Below are 25896 nucleotides of genomic sequence, written 5' to 3'. Positions count from 1 at the left end.
ACCTTCTTTGTACTTTTTCGATGCCATCCGTCAGTCCCACCTGATGCGGATCCCACACCGCACAGCAATATTTCAGAATAGGGCGCACGAGCGTGGTGTAAGCAGTCTCTTTAGTAGACCTGTTGCACCTTCTAAGTGTTCTGCCAATGAATCGCAGTCTTTGGTTTGCTCTACTCACAATATTATCTATGTGTCCGCCACCGGTAGCTGAGTGGTCAGCGCGACAGATGGTCAATGTCAAGGGCCCGGGTTCGATTCGCGGCTGGGTCGGAGATTTTCCCCGCTCAGGGACTGGGTGTTGTCCTAATCATCATCATTTCATCCCCATCGACGCGCAAGTCGCTGAAGTGGCGTCAAATCGAAAGACTTGCACCAGGCGAACGGTCTACCCGACGGGAGGCCCTAGTCACACGACTTTTTTTTATTATCTATGCAATCGTTCCAGTTTAGGTCATTTGTAATTTTAATCCCAAAATTTGCAAAATTTTTGAAATTATGCTTTAAGTTTGTTAGAAGTCTCTAAGAGCTCTCTTTTTGGATCAGCGCACGAATATTAACTGGTTGATCTGGACTCCATTTTAAACAAAAGTTTTTCACGCATTTTAAAGTTTATGTCATCATATGTCCTGAACTATGTGTCGTACAATGATATAATTTTACAGTTACATTCAGTGCTTGTGTGGGTAATGTCGGAAGTTCCATGTGGCTTTTCGCGGATAGGCAAATGTAATGTATTCCGAATACATAGAAAGAAGAGTCCTTTATTGTACGATTATACGATAGCGGAACAAACACTGGTAGCAGTTGCTTCTGTAAAATATCTAGGAGTATGCGTGCGGAGCGATTTGAAGTGGGATGATCATATAAAATTAATTGTTGGTAAGGTGGGTGCCAGGTTGAGATTCATTGGGAGAGTCCTTAGAAAATGTAGTCCATCAACAAAGGAGGTGGCTTACAAAACACTCGTTCGATCTATACTCGAGTATTGCTCATCAGTGTGGGATCCGTACCAGGTAGGGTTGACAGAGGAGATAGAGAAGATCCAAAGAAGAGCGGCGCGTTTAGTCACAGGGTTATTTGGTAAGCGTGATAGCGTTACGGAGATGTTTAGCAAACTCAAGTGACAGACTCTGCAAGAGCGGAGCTCTGCATCGCGATGTAACTTGCTGTCCAGGTTTCGAGAGGGCGCGTTTCTGGATGAGGTATCGAATATATTGCTTCCCCCTACTTATACCTCTCGAGGAGATCACGAATGTAAAATTAGAGAGATTCGAGCGCGTACGGAGGCTTTCCGGCAGTCGTTCTTCCCGCGAACCATACGCGACTGGAACAGGAAAGGAAGGCAATGACAGTGGCACGTAAAGTGCCCTCCGCCACACACCGCCTTGTAGCTTGCGGAGTATAAATGTTGATGTAGATGTCTGCACACTGTGTTGCGAATAGAGTTAGCAGTAAAGAAGTAATAAATTAAAACGTCATGCCTGATAATGAAGTTTCACTGCGCGCCATGTTAAGCAAAAGCCAGTTTTCGATGCATCTAAATGTATACGATCTCATTTTCCTGCAATGTGTGCCGTGCAATGATATAATTTTGCAGTTACGTTCAGTGGTACATGTAGATACTGTCTGCAAAGTATGTTGCGAATAGAGTTAGTACTTAAGAAGTAATGAAGAAGAACGTGATGCCTCATGCTGAAGTTGAGGTGCATTAACAGGGAGTATGCAGTAATACATCAGATGTATACGCAACTGCGAATATGGACAACAATCAGCTATAGAATGGAATGACGATAATGAAAATTTGTGCCGGACCGGGTCTCGAATCCGGATTTCTCGCTTATCGTGAGCGGTCGCCTTACCATTTTTTTTCCTTGCATTTCATTCGTTGTTGGTCGTTGTGTTTGGTCGTTGCGGACGTCACATGTCATCCGTTGAAGTTCGTTTTGTTGATCCTTCCACTCAGTTTTTTTTATTACAGAGGCCAGCCAACTCTCTTACCGAACACGCCGAGCTACCGTGCCGGCCACTTGGCTATCCGTGGACGACTCACAGCCACACCCAAACCTCCATATGTCGTCAACCATACTTCTACAACCTGTCCTCGTACATCGATTATGTATTTTCCCGCACTTTCACTTGAAAGTTACTTGCCCGGTGTCGGCGGATAAATACGATATTGCAGTGCCTGTGTTATTCTGAATTACGATGCAAAGTTCCTTTCGACATGCATGCACGTCCAAACGAACAGCCGGCCGCAGTGGTCTAGCGGTTCTAGGCGCTCAGTCAGGAACCGCGCGACCGCTACGGTCGCAGGTTCGAATCTTGCCTCGGGCATGGATGTGTGTGATGTCCTTAGGTTAGTTAGGTTTAAGTAGTTCTAAGTTCTAGGGGACTTATGACCACAGATGTTGAGTCCCATAGTGCTTAGAGCCATTTGAACCATTTGAACCAAACGAACAGGTACTGACTGCGGCGACTGCAACTGTTATGAAATACATTAAATGTCTTCGCAGCTGCAAATATGAACAACCTTCATCTGTAGAATGGAATGACGACAGTGAAAATTGGTGCTAAACAAGCAAGAAATCCGGTTTCGAGTACCTGTCCTGCACAACTGTTCATTGTCGTCATTATAGCTGATGGTTGTCCGTATTTGCAATTGCGAACACCTTTAATGTATTTCATAGCGACAGCGAGAAAAAAATTGGCAATAGTTTGAAATTATGTGCAAACTTTGCTAAAAAATGTTGCTAATTGATCAAATTTTCGATTACTGGCTGGTTGTCTTGTGACAGCCAGAGCGAGAGCACCAGCAGCAGCGAGTACTGTTTGTATAAAGCGTTTATTTTGCATTTTGTTTACGACCATCCACTAAGGAAGGGATTCTATTTGTGTTTATCTGCTCTGCATAGTAACTAACAGTTCTTGATAAAACTTTACGTAGTTTTCGTGTTAGATTTCTTAGTGTTTTCTTGATCGTTTAGAACAGAAAGCGCCCTAAAACCGTCTTTTGTTTGTTTCGCGGCCGTTAGCCACTAGTCACTTGAATCAGCAGTTGTCTTGTGACAGCCAGAGCGAGAGCACCAGCAGCAGCGAGTACTGTTTGTATAAAGCGTTTTTGTACTTATTTGCTGCGCTTAGCTTTTAAATAGTTTTTCTGGGAAAACCTAGCGTAGTTTTCGCGTCTCGTATTTCAGTGAGTGTTTCTTGATTATCAGAGTAGCTCATCAGAAGATTATCTTGGGAATTTGTCACCGTATAGAGTAGGGTAAACATAGTCATGTGTAGGGACTGTGGTTGTTGTGAGCGGACGCAAGGAGAATTGGCCACTCTTCGGGGGCAGGTGGAGGCTTTGTCTGTTAGGCTCATCGAGCTCGAGGCGCAGGCGTCGGCTCGTAGTGGCGTTGGGGCAACTGTGGTGAGACCTATGCCTACTTCGGTGGCCTTGGAATCACATGGAACCCCTGATGTCGCTGCGTCTTCCGGCAGTGAGCATCTTACCGGTCAGCCATCACTCCAGGGTGAATGGCGGACAGTGGTGGGCTCGCGCGTGCCTGGCCGAAAGGCAAAGGTGGGATCTGGCCGCGTGGCAGCTGCCTTACCCCTTTCCAACAGGTACGGGGTGCTTCCTAGTGGTGATGACATCGTTTCCGAGCCACCACAGGATGCCTCGCCTGTTGGGCCAGTGGCCGATTCTCCGGCAAGGTCCCGACAGTCACAGAGGGCGGGCCTATTAGTTATAGGGAGCTCCAACGTTAGGCGGGTTATGGAGCCCCTCAGGAAAATAGCGGGTAGGTCGGGGAAGAATGCCAGTGTGCACTCGGTGTGCTTGCCGGGGGGTCTCGTCCGTAATGTGGAGGAGGCCCTTCCGGCAGCTATTGAACGCACTGGATGTGACCGGCTGCAGATAGTAGCACATGTCGGAACGAATGACGCCTGCCGCTTGGGTTCTGAGGCCATCCTTGGTTCCTTCCGGCGGCTGGCTGATTTGGTGAAGACAACCAGCATCGCACGCGGAGTGCAAGCTGAGCTTAATATCTGCAGCATAGTGCCCAGAGTCGATCGCGGTCCTCTGGCTTGGAGCCGTGTGGAGGGTCTAAACCAGAGGCTCAGACGACTCTGCGACTATAATGGTTGCAAATTCATCGACCTCCGTTATTGGGTGGAGAACTGTAGGGCCCCCCTAGACAGGTCAGGCGTGCACTACACACCGGAAGCAGCTACTAGGGTAGCAGGCAGAGTACGTGTGGCGTGCACACGGGGGTTTTTTAGGTTAGAGGGACCCCCCCTTGGGCGAAACGATAAAATACCTGACGGCTTACCAGAGAGGACATTATCATCGTTGATAAAGAACGTCCGTCCTCAGAGACCAAAAACAGGAAAAGTTAACGTAATATTGGTAAACTGCAGGAGTATCCAGGGCAAGGTTCCTGAATTAGTATCTCTTATTGAAGGAAATAGTGCGCATATAGTATTAGGAACGGAAAGTTAGTTAAAACCGGAAGTGAACAGTAACGAAATCCTAGACACAGAATGGAATATATACCGCAAGGATAGGATAAACGCCAATGGTGGAGGAGTATTTATAGCAGTAAAGAATTCAATAATATCCAGTGAAGTTATTAGCGAATGCGAATGTGAAATAATCTGGGTTAAGTTAAGTATCAAAGCTGGGTCAGATATGATAGTCGGATGCTTCTATAGACCACCTGCATCAGCAACCGTAGTAGTTGAGCGCCTCAGAGAGAACCTGCAGAACGTCGTGAAGAAGTTTCGTGATCATACTATTGTAATAGGGGGAGACTTCAATCTACCAGGTATAGAATGGGATAGTCACACAATCAGAACTGGAGCCAGGGACAGAGACTCTTGTGACATTATCCTGACTGCCTTGTCCGAGAATTACTTCGAGCAGATAGTTAGAGAACCAACTCGTGAAGCTAACGTTTTAGACCTCATAGCAACAAATAGACCGGAACTTTTCGACTCCGTGAATGTAGAAGAGGGTATCAGTGATCATAAGTCAGTGGTTGCATCAATGACTACAAGTGTAATAAGAAATGCCAAGAAAGGAAGGAAAATATATTTGCTTAACAAGAGTGATAGGGCACAAATCGCAGAATATCTGAGTGACCACCATCAAACGTTCATTTCTGAGGAAGAGGATGTGGAACAAAAATGGAAAAAATTCAGAAACATCGTCCAGTACGCCTTAGATAAGTTCGTACCGACTAAGGTCCAAAGCGAGGGGAAAGATCCACCGTGGTATAACAATCATGTACGAAAGGTACTACGGAAACAAAGAAAGCTTCATCATAGGTTTAAGAGTAGTCGAATCATAGCTGATAAGGAAAAGCTGAACGAAGCGAAAAAGAGCGTAAAGAGAGCAATGAGAGAAGCATTCAACGAATTCGAACATAAAACATTGGCAAACAATCTAAACAAGAACCCTAAAAAGTTTTGGTCATATGTAAAATCGGTAAGCGGATCTAAATCCCCTATTCAGTCACTCGTTGACCACGATGGCACCGAAACAGAGGACGACCGAAGAAAGGCAGAAATACTGAATTCAGTGTTCCGAAACTGTTTCACTGCGGAAAATCGTAACACGGTCCCTGACTTCAGCCGTCGCACGGACGCCAAAATGGAAAATATTGAAATAAACGATATCGGAATTGAAAAACAACTGCTATCACTTAGTAGCGGAAAAGCATCCGGACCAGACGAGATACCCTTAAGATTCTACAGTGATTATGCTAAAGAACTTGCCCCCTTTCTATCAGCAATTTATCGTAGATCGCTGGAAGAACGTAAAGTACCTAGCGACTGGAAGAAAGCGCAGGTCGTTCCCATTTTCAAGAAGGGTCATAAATCAGATGCGAATAATTATAGGCCTATTTCGCTTACGTCAATCTGTTGTAGAATAATGGAACATGTTTTGTGTTCTCGTATTATGACGTTCTTAGATAATACAAATCTCCTTCATCATAACCAACATGGATTCCGCAAACAGAGATCATGTGAAACTCAGCTCGCCCTATTTGCCCAAGAAATTCACAGTGCCGTAGACACTGGCGAGCAGATTGATGCCGTATTCCTGGACTTCAGGAAGGCATTTGATACGGTTCCGCACTTACGTTTAGTGAAAAAAATACGAGCTTACGGAATATCGGACCAGGTTTGTGATTGGATTCAGGATTTCCTAGAAGAAAGAACACAACATGTCATTCTTAACGGTTCAAAATCTGCAGATGTAGAGGTAATTTCGGGAGTACCGCAGGGAAGCGTGATAGGACCTTTATTGTTTACAATATACATAAATGACTTAGTTGACAACATCGGTAGCTCCGTGAGGCTATTTGCAGATGACACGGTTGTCTACAAGAAAGTAGCAACATCAGAAGACTCGTACGTACTCCAGGAGGACCTGCAGAGGATTAATGCATGGTGCGACAGCTGGCAGCTTTCCCTAAACGTAGATAAATGTAATATAATGCGCATACATAGGGGCAGAAATCCATTCCAGTACGATTATGCCATAGGTGGTAAATCATTGGAAGCGGTAACGACCGTAAAATACTTAGGAGTTACTATCCGGAGCGATCTGAAGTGGAATGATCACATAAAACAAATAGTGGGAAAAGCAGGCGCCAGGTTGAGATTCATAGGAAGAATTCTAAGAAAATGTGACTCATCGACGAAAGAAGTAGCTTACAAAACGCTTGTTCGTCCGATTCTTGAGTATTGCTCATCAGTATGGGACCCTTACCAGGTTGGATTAATAGAAGAGATAGACATGATCCAGCGAAAAGCAGCGCGATTCGTCATGGGGACATTTAGTCAGCGCGAGAGCGTTACGGAGATGCTGAACAAGCTCCAGTGGCGGACACTTCAAGAAAGGCGTTACGCAATACGGAGAGGTTTATTATCGAAATTACGAGAGAGCACATTCCGGGAAGAGATGGGCAACATATTACTACCGCCCACATATATCTCGCGTAATGATCACAACGAAAAGATCCGAGAAATTAGAGCAAATACGGAGACTAACAAGCAGTCGTTCTTCCCACGCACAATTCGTGAATGGAACAGGGAAGGGGGGATCAGATAGTGGTACAATAAGTACCCTCCGCCACACACCGTAAGGTGGCTCGCGGAGTATAGATGTAGATGTAGATGTAGAATAAATTGCATGAATTTGCGAGCTGTCAGTTGCGCTGTCTCAAGACTAACACATAGTTTCTAACTGTAGTACTTGTGTTGTTGTGTTAAACTTTCAGCATAGCATGATGCCACTCACTAAGTAGGTTAAAACATTTTAAATTTTTAAATTCGGCTAGTAATTACGCGAAATATTGAAAATCGAATTTTTGTTGCCTCTATGCTGACTGGTACCGTGTTCCGGGTTAGCTTTCAAGTAATGTAGATGAATCTGGTCCTAAGTGAGCCCCACGTGGTACTAGAATCCGTCATGTCCTTCGAGATCTCCACTCTGGGAGGTTATAGCAACGCGTACGGCGAAGGTTAGTTGGTGCGTCAGAACATCTCACCAACTTCTATTCCATTCGTAGGTGGAAGCAGGCAGTGTGACTGCCAGTACCACTCTGTATAAGTACGAATTTCTTTAATTACCATGACAGTCACTAACAGTCACTACGCGAGAAGTTTGTTGGGGGAAATAAACTACTGGCCATTAAAATTGCTACACGAACAAGAAATGCAGATGATAAACGGGTATTCTTTGGACAAATATATTTTACTAGAACTGACATGTGATTACATTTTCACGCAATTTGGGTACATAGTTCCTGAGAAATCAGTACCCAGAACAACCACCTCTGGCCGTAATAACGGCCTTGATACGCCTGGGCATTGAGTCAAACAGAGCTTGGCTGGCGTGTACAGGTACAGCTGCCCATGCAGCTTCAACACGATACCACAGTTCATCAAGAGTAGTGACTGGCGTATTGTGACGAGCCAGTTGCTCAGACACCATTGACCAGACGTTTACAGTTGGTGAGAGATCTAGAGAATGTGCTGTCCAGGGCAGCAGTCGAACATTTCGTGTATCTAGAAAGGCCCGTACAGGACCTGCAACATGCGGTCGTGCATTATCCTGCTGAAATGTAGGGTTTCGCTGGGATCGAATAAAGGGTAGAGGCACGGGTCGTAACACATCTGAAATGTAAGGTCCACCGTTCAAAGAACCGTCAATGCGAACAAGAGGTGACCGAGACGTGTAACCAATGGCACCCCATACCATCACGCCGGGTTATACGCAAGTATGGCGATGACGAATACACGCTTCCAATGTGTGTTCAGCGCGATGTCGCCAAACACGGATGCGACCATCATGATGCTGTAAACAGAACCTGGATTCATCCGAAAAAATGACGTTTTGCCACTCGTGCACCCAAGTTCGTTATTGAGTACGCCATCGCAGGCGCTCCTGTCTGTGATGCAGCGTCAAGGGTAACCGCAGCCATGGTCTCCGAGCTGATAGTTCATGCTGCTGCAAACGTCGTCGAACTGTTGGTGCAGATGGTTGTTGTCTTGCAAACGTCCCCCTCTGTTGACTCAGGGATCGAGACGTTGCTGCACGATCCGTTACAGCCATGCGGATAAGATGCTTGTAACCTCGACTGCTAGTGATACGAGGCCGTTGGGATCCAGCACGGCGCTCCGTATTACCCTCCTGAACCCACCGATTCCATACTCTGCTAACAGTCATAGGATCTCGACCAAAGCGAGCAGCAATGTCGCGATACGATAAACTGCAATCGCGATAGGCTACAATACGACGTTTATCAAAGTCGAAAACGTGATGGTACGTATTTCTTCTCCTTACACGAGGCATCACAACAAAGTTTGACCAGGCAACGGGGGTCAACTGCTTTTTGTGTATGAGAAATCGGTTGGCAACTCTCCTCGTGTCAGCACGTTGTAGGTGTCGCCACCGGCGCCAACCTTGTGTGAATGTTCTTAAAATCCAATCATTTGCATATCACAGCATCTTCTTTCTGTCGGTTTAATATCGCGTCTGTAGCACGTCATCTTCGTGGTGTATCAATTTTAATGGCCAGTAGTATAGTATGTTTCTTGTCACGTTGTGTAATGTGGGCTCTTGGAGTTCTGAGAGTGAATCTCTGCGCGTTGCACACTATTTTCTTGTATTATGTTCCACTAGTTTTTCTAAACCATTTCTGTGACGCTCCTGTTCTAAGAAAACCTGTAACGAATCAATCGAGATATTCTGTAACCTGTACGTGTTCCGTTAATCATACATGCCGTAGACTTGCGAACATTAGGCTTACTAAAGACTCAATCAGCGCCCATCGTCGTGGACGACTCACTCTTTCTTAGCGCCCTTCTACCGAATCTGATTAAGGCGGTCGCTCAACCACATTTTTGTAACTGTTCCTGCTCCTATCGCTCCGAAGGGGTACCCTTTGATATCTGACGGTGACAATTCTTTGATAATGGTCTGGTCTAATAATATCGGACGTTTTCGCCTATTTGTACGAATTAAATTACTTTTCATTCAGATTTTCTACTGCCGTTAACCACATCTGGTGGATCAATTGTAATTTGTGCCGGATCGGGTGTGGTGGTGGTGGTGTGTTGGGGCTTATGGGCGCTCAACATCGAGGTCATCAGCGCCCTAACACACATTAAAAGGAACGAATGTGGACAGACGTAAGAAAACTAAAGTACACACTCAAAGAAAGCAGGAAAAGAAGGAAAATACTACATAAGAAAGTAAAACCTAAGGAAAGGGGAAACATAGCAACAAGAATGTCACAGGAAATTGTTATTGGCTGGCCACTTACATAAAATATGGGCGAGCTTGTCACACGGTGAGCAAATTAAAATCCTCTCCCTAAAATCTTTGTAAAAACATTTGACAGGGCACAGAACTTTAAAACTTTAATCACATTCGTCCGAGTGTTGCCTAAAAGAGATGGCAGGCCCGCTGGCAAGTCAGCCGCGACCCGCTGGTCAGTAAATAAAACGCAATCCAATAAAACATGGCGCACAGTGACCTGGACGCCGCAAGCACCACAAATTGGAGGGTCCTCTCGCCGGAGCAGGAAGCCGTGCGTCATAGGGCTGTGGCATATTCGAAGCCGAGTGAGGAGAACCTCGTCCCGTCGATGGGGCTGAAAGGAAGTACACCACACACGCGTTGTGGGCTTGACTATACGGAGCTTATTGTCAGTCACTTCCAGCCACTCATCCTCCCACCGATGCATGACCCGTGAGCTCAACAGCGAGGTGAGTGCGTGCAAGGGGATAGCACACTGAGATACTTGTGGGGCGAGACACGCCTCCTTGGCTGCGAGATCTGCCCTTTCATTCCCAGCAATGCCAACATGCCCCGGAACCCAGCAGAAAGCTACAACCTTCCCCAGTCGCTGTAGTCGGAGGAGGGCACCCTGGATAGTCTGGACAATTTTGTCTGCCGGATACAAACGTTGCAATGAGTGAAGGGCACTGAGTGAATCGGAACAGACAAGAAATTTAGGAGAGGAAGAATGTCTCATGTGCTCCAGTGCCCGCAAGATCGCAAACAATTCTGCATCAAAGACAGTAAAAGTCTGAGGCAGTCGGACCTTGAGGACACGATATGGAAAAACAACTGAGCAACCAACAGAATCCCCTTGTTTCGACCCATCCGTAAAAACAGTTACATAGTCGTGGTGCTCAGATAAGATGGCAGAAAATGCTGCATTAAAAACGGTGGCAGGAGTGCAATCTCTCTTGTACTGCAATAAATCTAAAATCACTCCGGGCCCCTTCAGTAACCAGGGTGGCAGGCGGTTAAAACCTTGGATTTGGGGTTGTACAGACTCCACACCGAGGGACTCTAGTACACGTTGCACACGGATCCCAAACGGCAACGTAGCCCGGGGACGCGGGAAAAAAGGCGGTCCAGAGGTGGATGGGCAACAAGACGTTGAGCACCAGCAGGAGCTGCCGCCAGATGGTAAGAGGCGGTTCGCCAGCCTCAGCACAGAGGCTGGGTACGGGACTGGTCCGATAAGCACCCGTGGCCAGTCGGATCCCAGCATGGTGAACAGCGTCAAGGATCCGCAAATAAGATGGCCTCGCTGACCCATATACTGTGCACCCATAGTCCAGCCGTGAACGCACAAAAGCTCCATAAAACTGAAGGAGACGCGCCCTCTCCGCGCCCCAAGACCTGTGGCTGAGGCACTTGAGGATGTTCAGTGCCTTCAGCGTTCTGGCTTTCAAGTCACGTAGGTGTGGCAGCCATGACAACCTGGAGTCAAAAATTAGGCCCAGAAACCGCACTGTGTCTCTAAAATGTAGGACAGTATCCCCCATATGAAAAGCAGGCTAAGTAAAAAGATGACGAGAACGATTAAAATGAACACAAACACACTTATCGGCAGAAAAACGAAAACCCGTCTTTGCAGCCCACTCCTCTAACCGCCGCACTGTTAGCTGCAACTGACGGCTCACGGTTGCAACACTGGAGGAGGAACAGAAAACAGCAAAGTCGTCCACAAATAAGGAGCACTGTACTGGACTCCTCACTGTAGACGTTATACTGTTGATGGCTATGGCAAAGAGGGTAACGCTTAAAACACTGCCCTGGGGGACACCGTTCTCTTGCTCAAAGCGATCAGTGTGTTACCAACGCGGGTCCGAAAAAACCGCTGAGACAGGAAAGACCGAATGAAAATCGGGAGGCGGCCACGAAAGCCCCATTGATGCATTTGTGCAAGAATACAGTGTCTCCAAGTAGTATCATATGCCTTACTGATATCAAAGAAGATACCGATACAGTGATGCTGACGGAGAAAAGCCTACTGAATAGCCGCCTCTAGGAGGGTCAGGTTGTCGACCGTGGACTGAAATTTTCGGAATCCACACTGAGAGCGGCTAAGGAGCTGTCTGGTCTCTAACAGCCAGACCAGACGACGGTTAACCATCCGTTCCAGGGTCTTTCCGACACAGCTTGTAAAGGTGATACTACGATAACTACCGGGACACGTGCGGTCCTTTCCTGGTTTGAGGAGAGGGATGAGGATTGCCTCCCTCCACGAGGTGGGGAACACTCCTGTCTGCCATATGAGGTTAAAACATTCGAGGAGGATTTCCTTTGACGCCGCTGGCAGATGTCGAAGCATGGAGTACCGGATGCGGTCGTAACCTGGTGCAGTGTCAGAAGTCTCAGTAAGTGCCGATTCAAGTTCCCACATGGAGAAAGGGGAATTGTAGGCCTACGAACTGTTCGACCGAAAGTCCAAGGTCGCTCTTCCGACAGTCGCATGGTAGCGACGAAACTCTGGATCCTGATTTGCAGTGGCAGTACTTTGTGCAAAATGCTCTGCCAGCGTCTGAGCAATGGCTCTGGGTGTCGTTTGGAGGCATCCCTGGTTCAGGACAGCAGCTATTGGTAAACGGCTATGTTTACCGGAAATCCTCCGGATGGCTTCCCATACTCTTGTGGAACAAGTGGAACGGTTGATGGAGTCCAGGAACTCCTGCAATGACCTTTTCTTGCTCTCTTTAATGACACGGCGTGCCCTGGCTCTCGCGATTCGAAAGGCGGTAAGATTGACCGCTGTTGGGCGGCATTTAAATCGGCGAAGAGCCGCACGCCTGTCCCGGATGGCTGAACGGCACTCTTTTGTCCACCAAGGCACAAGGCGCCGCTTAAGAGTGCCAGAAGACTGTGGTATGGACGGGTCAGCAGCATGATGGACCACAAGCGTGATGTGATCCACCCATTCCTGTACGTTATTGTGGCGGTCAAAGACAGCCAACCGAGTGAACAGTGACCAGTTAGCCCCGCCAATCATCCACGATGGTGGCCGCTGCTCCAGCAGTACACCATCCAGGAGATGAATGCGGATAGGGAAGTGATCGCTGGAATGAAGGTCGTCACTGACCTCCCAGTGAACAGAGTCGGTGAGGGTTGGAGAGCAGAAAGATAGGTCAATGGCTGAGAATGACCCAGCAGCAGCAGAGAAATGAGTCGGAGTACCTGTGTTGAGGATGCACAACACTTGAGATGTTAGGAGGCTCTCCATAATTCGACCTCGAGCGCAAAGAGAAGTGGAGCCCCACAGGACATGATGGGCATTGAAGTCTCCCAGGAGGAGAAATGGATGGGGGAGTTGGTCGATAAGATCTGTGAGAGCGTCTAAGGTCATTGCATCCAGAGGGGGTAAATAAAGGGAGCATACGGTAAGCCTCCGAGGTGAATGAATTTCAACTGCAACTGCTTGCAGGTCAGTATCCAGGGAGAGAGCAGAGGAGTGGTGGTCATTATTGACAAACACAGCGACTCCGCCTTTGGCCCTTTCTCCAGTCAGGTCATCTTTGCGATATGACGTACAGCCCCTTAGTACAGGAGCATCAGATGGTTTTAAATGCGTTTCCTGTAAACACAAGCACAGGGGACGTTGCCGTGCTAGGAGGTTCAGTTCCTCCACATGTGCCCGGAATCCATTCATGTTCCACTGTATAATGGGAGCCATCTATCAGGGTGGGAGTACCTTCATTCTCACTTTCTGTCGGGGAGGAGAGCCCACAACAGGTGGAGGCTCAGTTTTGGGGCGAGATGATTGCCCCAGTCTGACATCAACCTCCATCGCCTCAGAAGAGGAGTCGAGAGAGACGTCAGAGAGAATGACATCCACATCAGGAGACTGTATAACTGCAGTCTCCTTTAGTGGGCGAGTCTTCACCTTTGTCTTTGGCTTCGATGTTCTGGCCTGAGGTGGCGTTGGAGCCAAAACCTCAGAAGCAGTAGGGGGTGTAGCAGCGCTGGGCAGTGTACAAGACTGGACCCGGGAAGGGACAGGAAGTTCCATGATGTCAGCTACCACAGCCTGGTCAGAAGGCCGGGGGGGGGGGGGGGGGGGGGGCGGGAAGCAGGCTTCACAGGAACGGCAGCGGCACACGTACATTGACAAGCGCAGGTGCTAGTGCTGACAGTAGCAACCTCCGTTTGTGTAGCGGCATCGGTTTTCAAGACTGGTTGTTTCAGAACGGAAGAAAAGGAAGCAGCGAATGTGGATGGCTGCATGGACTTGCAAATTTTCTTCGCCTCACTATACGGGATGCGTTTTGTAGTTTTTAGTTCCTGGATCTTCCGTTCCTCAAGGAAAACTCTGCATTCCCTACTCCACACAGGGTGATCCCCAGAGCAGTTGACACACTTGGGAGGAGAGGAGCAACCAACTCCCTCATGGGCGGCTTTACCACCATTCCCGCAAGTGGCCTCCCCTCTACAGCCGAGAGTAGTGTGTCAAAAGTGTTGGCATTTAAAACAACGCATGGGGTTGGGGTAATAAGGCCGTACACTGAGACGTAGGAAACCTGCCTTCACATGCTCTGGCAATTTGGTGCTGTTAAATGTAAGGATAAATGAGTCAGTCTTTATGAGAGCACCATCCACCCGTTTCATAATGTGTTGCACGTCGACAATTCCTTCCCGGGACCATTCAGCCTTCAGTTCGTCTTGGGGAATGTCAACGAGACTCCAACCCAAATTTCCCGCTTTAAGCGAGCGTTCCCCTTAACTGCCTCGGCCATCCCAGCATGCTTCCCTTCCGACACCAATTCCCAGGCTGTTGCTCACTGTTGACGTAGTGACACGTACCCATTAACCCCTTACTCGCAATTCCTGATCCCCATAAGAGATCGGGCAAGGTGTACAACACTGGAAGAAAGGATCGTTGGTCGGGTCGTCATCTTATCGATATGTATAGCGGAAGCGTGCTCGCATGGCGGAGGTGGTTAAGGCGACCGCTCGCGTAATGCGGGAAATCCTGGTTCGATTCCTGGTCTGGCACAAATTTTCGCCTGTCACCATTGATACATTTCAATAGCCAAATGCAGCTAACGTCATAAAAAGTTTGAACGATGCTTAAACCAAAACATTATGACCACTGCCCTTTGCGACGTTGGATGTTGCATGGTGGCGTGGCGGGCACACGACGTGATTACAAAAGTATGGAAGCGGAGCGGACATGATGATATGGGATGCAAATGGGTAAATCCATTGACATAAGCCACTTTGACAAAGGGCAGATTATTATTACGCAGATCCTGAGAACGAGTATCTTGTGAACGACGAAGTCTGATGTTCACGTGCTACTGTCGTGAGCACATATGGAAAGAGTTGGAAGGTCGGAAACTACAATTACACACTTAATGAATGGACGTCCACAACTGTTCACAGAATGGATCGGAGGTATGATAGATGGTGATCTGTTGCATATCTACCAAAAGAGCACAATGCTGGCGCACGCACAAGTGCTTTGGAGCACACTGTTCATAGAACGTTGTTGAACATGGAGCTCCATAGCAGACTACATCTACGTGTTCACATGATGACCCAACGACATTTTCAATTATGACTGTAGTCGGAACGGGACCACTGGGATTCGACCGTCGATGAATTCCGAACAACATTTTTGCTACACTAGGTCGTCGGTCGTCTCCGCGAACGCCGTCATCGAGATGAACGTCGTCTAGAAACGTGCAGCGCGCCACGGACGCAGGCTGTTGGCAGCAACATTATGCTGTGGGAGACATTCTCTTGCTCCTGCATGGAATCTGTAATAGTAATCCAAGACGCGCTGACAGCTGTGAATCACCTGCATTCCTTCAAGTTTGATGTCTTCCCCGACGGCCAAGTCATCTTTCAGCAGTATAATTGTCCGTGTCTAGGAGCCAGAACCTTGCTACAGTGGTTTGATGAGCGTCATAGAGAACGCACGTTGATGTCTCGGCGACCAAATTCCCCTGATGTAAATCCTATGGGACCCATCTTGGTCGCAATCAGGCGCTCGGGCGCCGTCACCACGTACGCAAACCAACGGCCCCTTATTTACACGAATTTCATGATCTGTCCATAGACATCTAATCCCACATGCCTCCACAAACCTACCAACATACCGTCAGATCCATGATACGCAGAATCAGTAATGTATTTCGTTCAGAAGACGGACAAACAAGCTATTAAGTTATATATTAATTTTATATGAAGATGGTATCTGTTCTTTCGGACATGTCCGAAAGAACAGATATATATATATATATATATATATAGGCTCACCGGTCATTTGACCATCTTATTCTGTGCGGATGCACAAACAGTGCCCGAACTCTTACGGGAATCGGCAAAACGCCGCGAGTAAAGAGTATAATGGGCAGGGGCACTATGAATATAGTGCGGTACAATAAGTTGGGAATGTGGGTCTCACGGGAGGCGTGCCAGAGATAAGTCCCTGCAGTCGTGCTATCCTCTGTGTCATCGGTGGCTCAGATGTATAGAGCGTCTGCTATGTAAGCAGGAGATCCCGGGCTCGAGTCCCGGTCGGGGCACACATTTTCAACTGTCCCCGTTGACTTATATCAACGCCTGTGTGCAGCTAGGGGTATTGTAGTATATTATTTTTGCTGGTGGGGGACTCGGCAAGCCATCCTCGCTCAAAGTGCTGATATGAAGGTCTTTCTGCATTATCTGACTAGCGTTTTCTATTAATGTGACCTCCATGTATCAATCTTTGATGTACGCGAACGGAGCTTTCGACGTTATCTAGGTCATTTACATATTTCGTGAATAGAAATGCCTCTGTGTCACTCGCACGAAACTGAGCCAGTTCTCTTTCTGGGCTTCCGGTGGTTCCTTAAGGCGCATTACTTTTTCGCTTTCACAGACTTAACGTAGTCCCTAAGGGGAACGAAATTCTGTAATTATGTTATACAGCCTCGAGTGAGTGTATCTCTTGGGCGAATCAGTTGGCTAGTTAGTTCGTACCGGATTAGAAACATCCGATGATGACTGACTAGGAGGTAAATAGTGGTCATTACCCCATTTGTGAGACCAGAGACTGAGAAATACAATAAAAATATTGTTTTCACTTTCGTTTGATATGAAATCGTCACTTCAACGGCGTGCCTAGTTTTCCGTAACTATTTTTACGACGTGGCAGTGTGTGAGTTATCAAGACTTCCCGAAAGTGTGGTCACATAGTGCGAACTTATGTACCGCCATCTACCCCATTCTGGGTCTCGCTAGTGATAAAAGCGATCTGGGCTTCACGTAATCGGTGTTCAAGAACTGCATTTGTTTCTTTGATTCTTACAGAGAAATTATTTGACCTTCAAGAAAGTCACTGTTCCTAAGGATACAACAGTTATTTAATCTTACTGATATTTTGCAGTAAGAGGCAATTTGCACCCCATTGAACGCACGCAGCATAAGTAGCAATGTATTTGTGGGTGAAGGGACAGTTCGAGCTTGCTTCCGATAATGTGGGACAACAGCACTTGTCATTATCAGTAATGCTCAGACTTTTATTTGTTAACGCATCTTAAGCAAATCAGTTACATCACGCAGATACACTAGATTTGAAATGAATGCTATCCGTCGAAATCAGTCTTTCTGAACGTTAGATCTACTATTATGCAGCTCTATCACAGCTATTTTCTACATAATTCGTAACAAAAGTCGTAAATATATCTCTCAAACATAGAATAAATGACAGAAATTATAACTCCCTACAGATTTTTTCATTTATTGAGATGCTATCAGTCTATCTCAGTTCTAGGTTATGAAATCAGGTCCCTACGACGCCTGCTAGAACCACAAAATATCTGACGTACCTGGTTCCGTACAATTCCCTGCACATCTGATTTTTGAAGAATGTAGACAAGCGGTAATTGGAATGTGCCAGAGCTGGAGTGAAGGGAAAACGCACGAGGAGTTCCAAGTCATCGGAAAGAAAATCTGCCGAGTCCATTTCAGTGGTGCAGTCCCACTATTTGTCTTAATTTTATTTGGGAAGAATACAGAAAACTTCAAGCTGGATGGCCGGATAGGAATACGGTTCCCCTTCTCCCAAACGCGAATTCGCTGCCTCATATGCTGCGCCACCACACAATTTGGTTCCCAGTCAGCGACTGAGAAACACAAAGAATGCTTTGCTACATTTCAACCAAGCCAAAGTCCATTGAATAACTATAAGCTCTCTATGACTGGAAATTGTAAAATTGTTATCATCTCTAAACCCTACACGAACAAAACTGATCGTTGATTACAGAATTGTAGATAAATCTACTGTAAGAAGACCTCCCCATAACACGAATCCAATCACCGAACACCGTTGTCGCAACGGTCCGTTTTTGCGAACCATTTCTTGATGACGTCTGTTGCTCCATTTGGTAACAAATTATTCACTGTCCATCGTCAGAAGTCACAGAAGGTAGGTATTACATTCTTCAGTTTTTATCATGCTAGTCAAGTGTGTTTCAGTCCAAATCCATGGTTCAGACTAGACCAGGTTATCAAGTACTGTTAAGTGCGAGTAAAACGAGCGTTTGTTTGCGTAATTTCAAACGTAACTGTCCATGAGAACACTTACAAATTTTTCGATAATTCTGCCGTACGAAATGTAACAATGCTGGTAAAAGTAAACCGTTCCGAGTAAAAGGTATGAAGCATTTCCAGTATACTCGTATCTTTAGGACCCGCACCCTATACTGTCGATGAGTGATATGACATGAAGTCTGCAATACTGACCAATAGTACTCACAATAGCTATATCCGTCTATTAAAATGGAGCGAAAATCCTGATAGGAACGGGATCACAATATGAAGTGTTTTAAGTTCATTACCAGGTGATGAATATTATTCTCTGAAACGCGTTGTGACTAATAGAAGCACCAAAAGGAATGATAACTTCAGCATTTTACTATTGGGTACAAAACAGCTTAACACCAAATCACGAAATTTTTAAACACATCGTAAGTTAGTGTACAGATAAAATGTATCTGATATAGAGGGTCTTCCACAAGATTTTGTTACAGTAACCTAAATTTAAAAAAAAGTCGGGCATAAATTTTGAAAATATCAAAAATAAGTACAAATAAATACATACGCATATCCTGTATATAAATATAAGTACACAAGATATTTGTAACTAAAGCTGAAAAGCAGCATTTGGCAAACTAACTGAAACACTGAATATGTGGTGCTGATTGCTGCAATGGTGTTTCGAGTCCTAGAAACGAATGTAGCTTTTAATTTCTTCTTCCTTTTCCCCAAGTGATTCACTCTCACTCACAAAGGAACCATCACATCCATTAATCACAGATTTTGATAAGTCTTAGGTATGTCGTAGAGGTATCTGTTCTGAGTACGGTACCTGGCTAGTGGCTTTTCTAGCAAGGGCCCTGCGCACATGCTTTATATTTAACGTTGGCACGTTTCGACCGAGCGGTCATAGTGCTGTTGCTTCCGGGCTACCACGCTGCCGGTAAGGGTTCAGACTCTAACCATAATTCTTTTTTTAAATTTAATCGTATAGAATGCAAAATTATTCAAAAACATCCATTTTCGTCGCGGTAATTTCATTAATAAATCAATCTTACAACACACGTTCTTTAAATGTGTGGTTCGTAGTTAAATTTCTATATATTTATATTTGGACAGCGAAAGAATTCTCAACGATGGACGAAGTATTAGCAGCTACGGAAGGACTCCAAATACAGACGACAGTACCCATCCCTAATTTCCACCCAGCTGCCAGTGCCAATCGATATACAATAGCTATATCCGTCTATTAAAATGGAGCGAAAGTCGATTTAAACAAGATTACTCATTCCTTCACAGTCACAGTATACTGTAACTGTCTAAGAAAAGATATTCCATTATGTTTTTTGTGTTTGCAAAAAATGGTTCAAATGGCTCTGAGCACTATGGGACTTAACATCTGAGGTCATCAGTCCCCTAGACTTGGAACTACTTAAACCTAACTAACCTAAGGACATCACACATCCATGCCCGAGGCAGGATTCCAACCTGCGACCGTAGCAGTCGCGCGGTTCCGGACTGAAGCGCCTAGAGCTGCTCGGCCACCGCGGCCGGCAATGTCCCATGTTTGTAATTCCAACCATCATTCCGCGTTTAAAGTCTGCTAATTGCAGTCGAGTGGCCATAATCACGTCTGATAGCTTTTCACACGAATCAGTTGAGCTCAAATGACAGCTCCACCAACGCACTGCGCTTTTATACCTTGTGTACGCGATACTACTGCCATCACCGAATGTCCATGTCTCCATCCCATGACTTTTGTCACCTCATTGTACGTATCTACACCTACATCTGCATACATACTCTGCAATCCACCATACGGTGCGTGGCGGAGGGTGTCTCGTACCACAACTAGCATCTTCTCTCCCTGTTCCACTCCCAAACAGAACGAGGGAAAAATGACTGCCTATATGCCTCTGTACAAGCCCTAATCGCTCTTATCTTATCTTTGTGGTCTTTCCGCTAACTATTAGTTGGCGGCAGTAAAATTGTACTGCAGTCAGCCTCAAATGCTGGTTCTCTAAATTTCCTCAGTAGCGATTCACGAAAAGAACGCCTCCTTTCGTCCAGAGACTTCCACCCGAGTTTCTGAAACATTTCCGTAACACTCGCGTGATGATCAAACGTTGAAACGCGTATGTATTCAGTACCAGCGATGGCGAGGCATGACAGAATCTCTGACCAGAGAGTTGTTTATCGTTGCTAGTCTGCGCTTGACTGCGCGAGAGTTCAGTTGCGAGTTGTACTCAGTCGGAGTAGTGTGTGAGGAGTCGGCGGGCGTCGACATGGATCTTTGGTCAAGGTTCGGGACGAGGTATATTGTTAAGTAAGGTAATGAAGCAGCATTGCGCACATCTGATAATGTAATGTATGTTAATTGCAATTAATTTGTTCAAGAAATGCCCCAATAATAATTCTGTTTTCAAAGCAATCGTTTTTAAAAAAAAGAATCATTCCAATTGAAACAATATTTCCTATGCTTTTCCCCCCAGAATCAGTTTATCAGATTAATTATTGCACAGGGCCTAAGGTCAGCGATGCTGCCCTATTATTATGGGTTTAAGGATTAATCTTCATTTTTCAATTTTTGTGTCGAGTTTACATTGCGCCATTATTTTTCAATATTTTTGTAGCGAAGGTACAGTTGCTTTTATTTCAATTTAACGATGTTTTGTGGGAGCTCAACAACATTTGGCTCTATTTCGATTAACATTCAAATATAGTCTTTTTACATTTTTGCGGGGAGATTATTGTTTTGACATTATTTGCGGGGAAATTATTGTCATTTATAAAATTTGCTGGAAGGTTACGTTTAGCACGATGACCATTAACATTTAATTAATCATTTTCCTACATTTTGTGAGAAGGTTACACTTGGCTCTATTCCCATTAATATTTTAATATTGTCATTGAAAATTTTGCGGGGAGGTTACAAAGTAACAAATCTAGCAGCCCGCCTCTGAATTGCTTCTATGTCCTCCGTCAATCCGACCTGATAGGGATCCCAAACGCTCGAGCAGTACTCAAGACTATGTCGTATTAGTATTTTATATGCGGTATACTTTACAGATGAACCACATCTTCCCAAAATTCTACCAATGAACCGAAGACGACTATCCGCCTTCCCCACAACTGCCATTACATGCTTGTCCCACTTCATATCGCTCTGCAATGTTACGGCCAAATATTTAATCGACGTGACTGTGTCAAGGACTACACTACTGATGTAGTATTAAAAAATTACGGGATTCTTTTTTCTATTCCTCTGCATTAATTTACATTTATCTATATTTAGAGTTAGCTGCCATTCTTTACACCAATCACAAATCCTGTCCAAGTCATCTTGTATCCTCCTACAGTCACTCAACGACGACACCTTCCCGTACACCACAGCATCATCAGCAAACAGCCGCACATTGCTATCCACTCTATCCAAAAGATCATTTATGTAGATAGACAACAACAGCGGACCTTCCACACTTCCCTGGGGCACTCCAGATGATACCGTCACCTCCGATGAACACTCACCATCGAGGACAACGTACTGGGTTCTATTACTTAAGAAGTCTTCGAGCCACCCACATATTTGGGAACCAATCCCACATGCTTGTACCTTAGTTAGGAGTCTGCAGTGGGGCACCGAGTCAAACGCTTTCGGGAACTCAAGGAATATGGCATCCGTCTGATACCCTTCATCCATGGTTCGCAAAATATCATGTGAAAAAAGGGCGAGTTGCGTTTCGCAGGAACGATGCTTTCTAAAGCCGCGCTGATGCATGGACAGCAACTTCTCTGTCTCAAGGAAATTCATCATAGTCGAACTGAGAATATGTTCGAGAGTCCTGCAAAACCGATGTTAAGGATATTGGTCTGTAATTTTGAGGATCCGTCCTTCTACCCTTCTTATATACAGGCGTCGTTTCCACTCGCTCGGGACTTTACGTTGGGCAAGAGATTCGCGAAAAATGCAAGTTAAGTAAGGAGTCAATGCAGTAAAGTACTCTCTGTAAAACCGAATTGGAATCCCATCAGGACCTGGGGATTTATTTATTTTCAACCCATTCACCTGCTTCATAACCCCAGGGATGTCTATCACTATGTCCTCCATACGGGAATCTGTACGAGACTCAAACGGCGGTATGTCTGTACGATCCTCCTGCGTGAAAGATTTCTCAAATGCTAAATTTAAAATTTCAGCTTTCGTTTTGCTGTCTTCCGTTGCCAGGCCAGAGTGATCAGTGAGTGACTGGATGGAAGCCTTCGGCCCGCTTACCGATTTTACGTAAGACCAGAATTTCCTTGGGTTTCCAGCAAGCTCTTTTGCTAAGGTATGACGGTGGTAGTGGTTAAATGTTTCACGCATCGCTCTTTTTACAACAGCACGAATCTCAACTAACGTAGCTGTAGATTTACAAACACTGACACTCCACTGGCGAGTATGTGACATACTTCTGTGACTGAAGATGATAGACAGCATTAACAAGCAAGATGAAGATGGCAACCAGCTGTGGGACTTACCATACAGCTTGACCCCGCAGTAGGAGGTGGAGGGCCTGGCGATGTCGTAGCAGCAGTCGAGGCCCGGCGGGTAGTCTGCCGGGTAGTTGGGCGAGTCCAGGAAGCCTTCTGGAGTCTCCAGCCGCGCGTAGCAGCCCGTCCGCGTCTGCGTCACGCTGGCTGCCGACACTGGGCACACCAAACACGCGCACCGTTAAGGCAACGAACGAGCCGCAGAAACAATACTCTCTGTTAGATTAAGCGGCTCTACGAGTACATCCAGTCGAGACGGACGTGACTACTGAGGGCTTTCTTAAAAGAAAAAGAAAAAACAGTGCCAAAGTACAGCTCCTAATGGTGGTACTGTTACATAGGGTGACCATGATATACTAGACCAGTCATATTCCTCGTAAACGGTTAGCACAGCACCTTGAAGACAAAACCAAATGAGTCCGTACCCGGAGCATGTGTGGATTAGTGCATCACCATTAAGAGCCTAAGACGCCAGAGAAGTGTCACACAGGTGCATTCAGCAATATCTTATCTTTGTGTGCCCTCGAGGTGTGTTGTAGGACTGTCACTATTCATAATAGACATTTACGGAAAAAAATCGCAATATCGAAAAGTGGAAGTGCGTCATAAACGAAATTTTGTACGCATGTTGCTACATCTGAAAGATTTCGTGCCACTCGCCCAAGGCCAGCGCTAGTAGCGCCGCTATCACAATGCAAATCCTTTAAATACACGCTGTAGCGGTTAGCGTTAGTTACCTTTTAGATTGGACGTGGTGAGCTGATGTTAGTCAAGGATGCCTTCCAGACGACAAAGACTAAGACGCCATTATCAGCACTTCACTGAGTTTGAACAAAGTCTTGTAATAGGGCTGCGAAAAGACGGATGTTCCTTCTGCGAGATTCCAGAAAGACTTGGCAAGAATATGACCACTGTACATGATTACTGGCGACGGTGGTGGCCAAGGACGTACGGCAGGAAGAAGACGGTGGTCTAGACGGCCACGTGGCACCACCGAGAGGGAAGACCATCGTGTTCGGCTTGTGGCTCTGGTACATCGAACTGCACGTGCAGCAGCAATTTGAGCTGCAGTTGGCATCACTGTTACACAACGATCTGTTACTAATCTGTTTCTTCAAGGACAGCACCGATACAGACGCCCTGCAGCGTGCGTTCCACTGACACCAAACCACCGCCATTTGCAACTTCTGTGCTGTCACGCGAGAGCTAATTGGATGGCCGAGTGGACGTCTGTTGTATTTTCTGGTGAAAGCCGTTTGTGTCTCCGTGCCTGTGACGGCCGTGTGTACGTCAGGAGAAGGCCAGTTGAGGGCCTGCAACCAACCCGTCTTCGTGCTAGACACACTGGATGTACACCTTTAGTTTTGGTTTGGGATGTCATTTCGTACGACAGCAGGAGCACTCTCATGGTTATACGCCACCCTGATTGCAGATTTGTTCGTCAATCTGGTGATTCGACCTGTTGTGCTGCCATTCATTAACAGCATGCCACGGAGTGTTTCCCAAGGGGGCCAAGGCTCGCCAAATACCGCTGTTGTAACCGAACATGCCGGCCGTGGTGGTCTAGCGGTTCTAGGCGCTCAGTCCGGAACCGCGCGACGGCTACGGTCGCAGGTTCGAATCCTGCCTCGGGCATGGATGTGTGTGATGTCCTTAGGTTAGTTAGGTTTAAGTAGTTCTAAGTTCTAGGGGACTGATGACCACAGATGTTAAGTCCCATAGTTCTCAGAGCCATTTGTAACCGAACATGCTCTACAGCGTGTAGACGTATTGCCTTAGTCTGCTTAGTTACCAAATCTGTCTCCAGTCCAATATATACGGAATACCATCGGACAACACCAACGTCATCCAAAACTAGCATTAACCATCCTTGTATTGAAATTCTTCCAATCCGTATGTGGCATACAGCAAACCAGTGCTTAACAGTATTGGTTAAAAACAGTCTTGGTTGCAATTTTAGTTTTTTATTTTTCAACGACGCGTTTCGCCTTATTTAGGCATCTTCAGGTTATCTCTTCTAGATGGACGCGAGGGGCACCAAGATCTGCATAACGCGTGAACGGGAACGCGTTATGCAGATCTTGGTGCCCCTCGCGTCCATCTAGAAGAGATAACCTGAAGATGCCTAAATAAGGCGAAACGCGTCGTTGAAAAATAAAAAACTAAAATTGCAACCAAGACTGTTTTTAACCAATACATCCTTGTATTGGCGAACCAAGTGCAACAGGCATGGAAGTCCATTCCACAAACTGATATCCGGCACTTGTACAGCACAATGCATGCGCATTGGCATGCTTGCATTCAGCATTCTGGTGTTTATACCGGTTATTAATGTACCAGAATTTCACGTTTGAAATGGCTTATCTCCCGGTTATCTTAACCTGCGGTGGTGCGATCTTAATCACTTAAGTATGTTATCTAGGCAAATGTATTCCATAAATTTCATGACTTTACATTAATTATTTTTTGGTGTTGCTACTTTTTCCCGTCGGTGTATATATAAATTACCTAGTGAATAACTTCGAAATTTCCATGCAGGTTTTCGCAAATGATGTTTTTGCAAGGCTAGAAAACTGTAGCAAAATGAAATATCTACATAGCTGCGATATTTGATGTAGGGGTTCCCGTTTCACCCTCATGTTAATCGAAGGTTCGATGGCGGCTGTGGACTACGTCGACTTTACTGCGGACGACTCACATCGCTTCGTACTTCACGTCTTCCCCGACGGATGTGGCACCTTCCAGCAGGACAACCGACCGTGTCACGTCAAACTCGAACTGCAGTGGTTTTAGGAACATGCTAGCGAACTCACACTAAACGTGTTTTCCGACAAATGCGGTTGATCTGCACCCGATGGGACACACCACAGATGCTATCGGGCAATAGATCTGTGTTACAGTCTATCGGCCCTTATCTGACGGGAACTGCATAACGTGGGCGTAGACAGCTGGTGCCATATACTTCCACAAACCTACCAAAGACTTACAGAATGTTTGCCCTG

General features: G+C 46.0%; 1 protein-coding gene across 1 annotated transcript in view; it reads right to left on the bottom strand.

Moving 5' to 3' along the window:
* The window catches only part of LOC124613538 (neuropilin-2-like), a 246788-nt gene that overhangs the window by 157731 nt on the left and 63161 nt on the right, over nucleotides 1–25896 (bottom strand). Inside the window, exon 3 of the mRNA XM_047142249.1 lies at nucleotides 22883–23050. Coding sequence (XP_046998205.1) covers nucleotides 22883–23050 — 168 coding nt within the window. The remainder of the gene's footprint in view (nucleotides 1–22882; nucleotides 23051–25896) is intronic.

This window comes from Schistocerca americana, chromosome 4 (genome assembly GCF_021461395.2).
Source record: "Schistocerca americana isolate TAMUIC-IGC-003095 chromosome 4, iqSchAmer2.1, whole genome shotgun sequence".
Classification (NCBI taxonomy): Eukaryota; Metazoa; Arthropoda; class Insecta; order Orthoptera; family Acrididae; genus Schistocerca; species Schistocerca americana.
Note: the sequence above shows the minus strand (reverse complement) of the source record. Positions and strands in the feature narration are given on the sequence as shown.